General features: G+C 47.2%; 2 protein-coding genes across 4 annotated transcripts in view; both read right to left on the bottom strand.

The window, feature by feature from the left end:
- stnB (stoned B) overlaps positions 1 to 2,634 on the bottom strand; it is a 19,585-nt gene extending 16,951 nt beyond the window's left edge. For both annotated transcript variants that reach the window (XM_086550185.1, XM_086550186.1), the window contains exons 1-2: positions 261 to 2,634; positions 1 to 77 (exon numbers count right to left, since the gene is read on the bottom strand). The exon at positions 1 to 77 is cut by the window's left edge and continues 116 nt beyond it. In XM_086550185.1, coding sequence (XP_086406311.1) covers positions 1 to 77; positions 261 to 2,634 — 2,451 coding nt within the window. The remainder of the gene's footprint in view (positions 78 to 260) is intronic.
- A 47-nt stretch (positions 2,635 to 2,681) lies between these two features.
- The window catches only part of stnA (stoned A), a 25,447-nt gene continuing 23,128 nt past the window's right edge, over positions 2,682 to 5,000 (bottom strand). For both annotated transcript variants that reach the window (XM_086550187.1, XM_086550188.1), the window contains exon 2: positions 2,682 to 5,000. This exon is cut by the window's right edge and continues 1,475 nt beyond it. In XM_086550187.1, the coding sequence (XP_086406313.1) occupies positions 2,682 to 5,000 (2,319 nt within the window).

Below are 5,000 nucleotides of genomic sequence, written 5' to 3'. Positions count from 1 at the left end.
GCCACCGGTGTCCCCAAAGCCGAATCCTTCTGCTGCCGCCGTTCCCGACTCGCCGGTGTCTCCCCATGGGGAAGCAGCTACAGGAGAGAGGAATTCTAATGTGCAATATCTACAACATGCAAATAGAAATGATGCAAATGATCTTCCAAATATAATAACTGACGTAAATGGAAGCCCATCTTATTTATCTACTTCCAGTAAATTGCTCTCCTGCTAAGATTCTGCCCTTCTACTGAGACAAAGGTGGGCAGCACACTTACCTCGCACCGTCGTGGCAAATGGATCAACGTGAAGCTCATCCGTCTCATCTCCAGCGACCTTGTCAAACCGTGCTGAGAAGGCGTCAAATTCTTCATCAGTTGCAACTTTAACACCTGCTGCTGCTGTTGCCGGTGCTGGGGCACCGGTAGGTGCAGCAGGAGTAGGAGCAAAGGGATTAACCATTGTATTCCCCTCACTCTCTGCGAAAATGTCTAGAGTGGGTTCGTTACCAGCTCCAAAGAGGCTCATGCCGACATTGGGTGCAGGAGTCGCCGTCCCAAAGAGAGCAGCTCCAGTCGAGTCTGCTCCTGAAGGCGCCGGCACAACTTCGGCAGCTTCACCATCAAAAATATCAAACCCTGAAGACCCTGCACCATTGGCTGGGACATCCCCAAACAAACCAACAGCCGGGGAAGGAGGAGGCACAGCCTTGGGGGCATCTCCAAAGAGGTCAGCAGCTGGCGAGGCTGGCGGTACTGAATGAGGCACATCACCAAAAAGACTAGTTGCTGGAGATGCAGGAGGTGCAGTGGATACATCACCAAAGAGGCTTGCAGCAGGAGATGCTGGTGGGGCCGTTTGTGAGACGTCACCAAAGAGACTGGCTGCTGGAGAAGCTGGGGGAACAGGCTGAGATTCACCAAACAGGGCATCACCAGAGGAACTAGGGAAGGGAGCTGTAGCATCTCCAAAGAGGGCAGCCCCTTGGTCTGCTTCTGGGGGAGCACTAAATGCATCAAGGGCATCAACATCTCCAAAAGCATCTTTGGGTTCTGCCACGGAAGATGGAACTCCAATTACTTCCTCTACGTCTGTTTTACTCTGGTTAGTTTCGTCTTCTATTTGTAGTTCTTTTCCAGCTTCATTGGAAATTTCTTCCTGGCTTGGTATTTCTGATGTTTCTGTTTTACTAGGTAGTTCCAATGGTTCTAATTGAGTATTATTTATCGCAGGAGGAATGGGCTCAGGCGATCCAAATACCTCTTCGACCTTCTCTTCATTCATGGAAGCGGAATCCTGAGCCTCACCTTCAAGGATAGACATCTTGTTAGCCTCTTCAGCGGCTCCTTGAAGGTTAGTTTCAATAACAGTGGGTTCACTGTCAGTCTGTTCACTCATCTGTTCAGGGGACACAGACTCCTCGATGACGACTGCCTCACTCTGAGCTTCTATATGGGTAGTTCCTGGTACTGTCTCGCTAGGGACGGCTTCCTTGCTTCCAGCTGCACTGACAGGTGGTGCAGCAGTTTCACTTATCTCGTCTCCTGCTAAAAGGTCAATGGGTTGAGTATCCTGTGCTACTTCTACAGAGGATGAATCCACAGGCTTCACTTGTGTGGTAGTTTCACTATCTTCTGCAGTAATGCTTTCTGTCAAAAGGTCACCTGACAACAAATCAACCTGTGATGTAGATTGAGCCTGTGGTTTATTAAATAAGCTTAGAATATCCTGCTTACTTTTAGGCTTTTGAGATGGCATATCCCCAAATAGATCAATGTCCTCTGACGTAATAGTTGTTTCCTGTGCTGGTGCTGTATCAACCATAGTCTTGGGTTCCTCCATCTCATGGTCGCTCTCATCAATTGTCTGACCAAAGATGGCACTGAAGGAGTCTGGTTCCTTCTCAGGTTCTGTGACTTGTATGTCTGGCGTGGGACTTGGGGAATTAGCAACAGCACTCCCTGGAGAAGGACAAGGTGTTCTTGTTGTGTTAAGTTTTTCATGTAATGTGTCTGTTGTAGCCTCCATGGCTCCTATGACTGTTTGCAAAAGGTCCTTTGTTTCCTTCGAAGGGGGAGGCGGTCTGGGAGGTGGAGGTCTTCCTGGTGCTGCATGTGATTCCTCAATCACTGGACCATCGCTCATAAGGTCAATCACAGGAGAAGCAACTGAAGCCGGTGGCTGTGGTCTTGCCGGAGGAACTGAGGGATGTGGTGGAACTGGGGGATGCTGGGGAGCTGGAGGCACAGGCGGAGGTACTGATCCATGGTGAGATACTGCTGGAACAGAGGTTGGAACTATGGGCTCACCAAAAAGATCACCAGACACCTGGTTCATTGGAGGTACAGGCCCTCCAAAGAGGTCTGTCTGTGGTTGTGGTTCCACTGCACCAAATGGCTGTGAGACATCTGGAATTGTTCCAAATGGATTCATGTCAGTTGGATAAGACATTGCATCCCCAAACAGCCCAGCAGCAGCAGCATTGGAATCATCAATCTGATCACTGAAGGGGTTGATACCTGTATATGAGGTGGCTGAGTAGTCAAAGGGACCACCATTAAGGAATGGGTTTGCCGCTGCATCACCAACATCAGCAGGTGGTGCAGGGTCATCAAAGAGGAAAGGATTCTTCACATTCCCTGTGAAATCCATCTTGATATTGTATTATATGTCTTGCTCAAAAAAACTAAATTCTCAGCTTATACCTCTGAAGTATCAAATGGATCTTTAGTAGCACTTAAGAGCTCTGTCTCAAGATATTTCAATTCAGCTTTGCTTGGTCCAATATCAGCTGCTATTGAGGTATCGAATGGATCAAAATCGTCCACAGTCTCAGGGTTTTTTGCTGACTGTGCCTGGAGAACCTGTATTGGTTGATCAGGTAGGGTATGATCGTCGCTGGAGTCTAACAAATTGACAGGTGTTGCAGGTTTCTGAGCAGGGGCTGGTGGTCGCTTTGGAGCCTTAGATTCCTCTTGACGTGGATCAAATTCGTCGTCACTGAGGTTTCTTTTGACACCTGAATCTGTAAGGAGTTCACTCTCAAGAGTCTTTAGTTCTGCTTTACCAAACTGGTCTGCAATGGAAGTGTCAAACGGATCAAAATCTTGTGCAGACTCTTCTGTCACACTTGATGTAGGCAGGAGAGTAGGTCTGAGATCCTCAGTGGGAGAAGATGAAAGGAAATGATCAGCTGTCAAGGAAGGAACTTCACTTGCCTCTGGCAGAGCAGCGTTAGTGGTGTTCTCTGCACAAGCTACAAAAGTTTGAGGCTTAAGTTTGGCCTGACTTTCTTCTTTTGAAAGAAGACTTTCTTCCAGGAATTTTATTTCAGTTCTACCAAGTTTGTCTGCAATGGAGGTATCAAAAGGATCAATTTCCTCCTCTGCTGTTGCTGCTTCCTTAGGTTCCTGAAGTGCGTCTAAGCAGGGTTGAAGAGGTACACTACAGTCTGTGGGAGTAGTTGCAAGAAGACACGGAGCTGGTGGCACTGGAGGCCTGCCTGGTTTAGGAGGTCTTTGTGGTGCCTTTGGTTTAGTTTCTTCTGCTCTTGGATCAAACTCGTCAAATGGATCAGCTACTGCACCTGGTGCTGTGTCAAGCAACTCACTTTCAAAATACTTAAGTTCAGTCTTGCCAAACTTATCAGCAATCGAAGTATCAAATGGATCACTCTCTGTTTCAGGAGTTTTTGGTTTTGTCTCAGTAGGAGCTAGAAGCTCCAAACTAGGTGGAGCACCTGTTGGTGAGGGGGAAGCAGTCAAGAGACACTGGGAACGAGCTGGGGATGGCGGTCTAGAAGGTTTTGATGGCTTTGCTGGTGCTTCTACTGCTGCTCGTGGGTCAAAACTATCGTCCTCTTCTACTTTTTTGGATGAACCACTTACAAGAAATTCTTTCTCAAGTACCTTAAGTTCAGTCTTACCAAACTGATCAGCAATTGATGTGTCAAAAGGATCAAAATCCTCTGCTATTGAAGATGGGGCATCTGCTGCTGGTTGTAAAACAGGCTGGAGTGTTGGATTTTCGTCTAGTGGTGTAGCAGCTAAGAGACAACGAGGGGATGGTGGGCGAAGAGGTTTAATTGGAAGATCAAGGGCTCTGTCGTCGGGTTTCTTTTCCTCAGGAACTTGCTTTACCTCCTGAACTGCATTTTGGGAAGACAACAATTCATTTTCAAGAGCCTTAAGTTCTGTCTTTCCAAAATTTTCAGCAATAGATGTGTCAAATGGATCAATATCGTCACCTGAAGATTTTTCGTTGGCACTTGATGGTAAAAGTGTAGGATTACTATCTGAAGGTGTAGTTGCGAGCAGGTATACAGGGGAATGAGCAGGGCGTGGTGGTGGCTGCTTCTTCTTGAGTGGAGTAGACTGCTCCTCAGATTTCTGTTGACTGTTTTCTGGCTGTGTCAGAAACTCTGCCTCAAGAGTCTGTATCTCAACTTTCGCTGCAATGGAAGTATCAAAAGGATCGAAATCGTCAGCAAGTGCGTCCTGAGAAGGTGCAAGAACTGGCGCACTAGTGTCCTCGATCTCTGAACTGGTAAGCAAGCAGGGGGCAGCTTTAGGCTCCTCTTCCTCTCTTGGATTAAAGTCAAAGTCAGAATCACTCTTACTGAGGGTACCTGACTGATCTACACTAAGCAATTCACTTTCAAGAACTTTAAGTTCAGTTTTTCCAAAACTCTCTGCAATAGACGTGTCAAATGGGTCAAAGCTTGCCGACTTAGTAATGTCACTTTCTGCCTGTGGCTGTAGTGCTTCTGGAAGACTTGCGTCTGCGTCAGGAGAGGTAAGGTGATCTACAGGCAGGTGCTTTTCTGCTATGGATGTGTCGAAGGGGTCGACCTCTTCTTCAGGTTCTTCTTTCTGGACCTTAGGAAGTACAGGTCGAGGCGGTGGTGGCTTAGCAGGCTTAACTTTTTGAGTGGTATCCTCGATTACTACACCATCAACAAAACTCACATCAAATGGATCTTTTTCGTTAGTGTTTCCATCTGGTCCAAGAACATGAGC

The sequence above is a fragment of the Penaeus japonicus genome, unplaced genomic scaffold, assembly GCF_977035675.1.
Source record: "Penaeus japonicus unplaced genomic scaffold, GWHDUDI00000001_assembly GWHDUDI00000023, whole genome shotgun sequence".
Taxonomy (NCBI): Eukaryota; Metazoa; Arthropoda; class Malacostraca; order Decapoda; family Penaeidae; genus Penaeus; species Penaeus japonicus.
The sequence above is the reverse complement of the archived record's forward strand: the minus strand, read 5'-3'. Positions and strand labels throughout refer to the sequence as shown.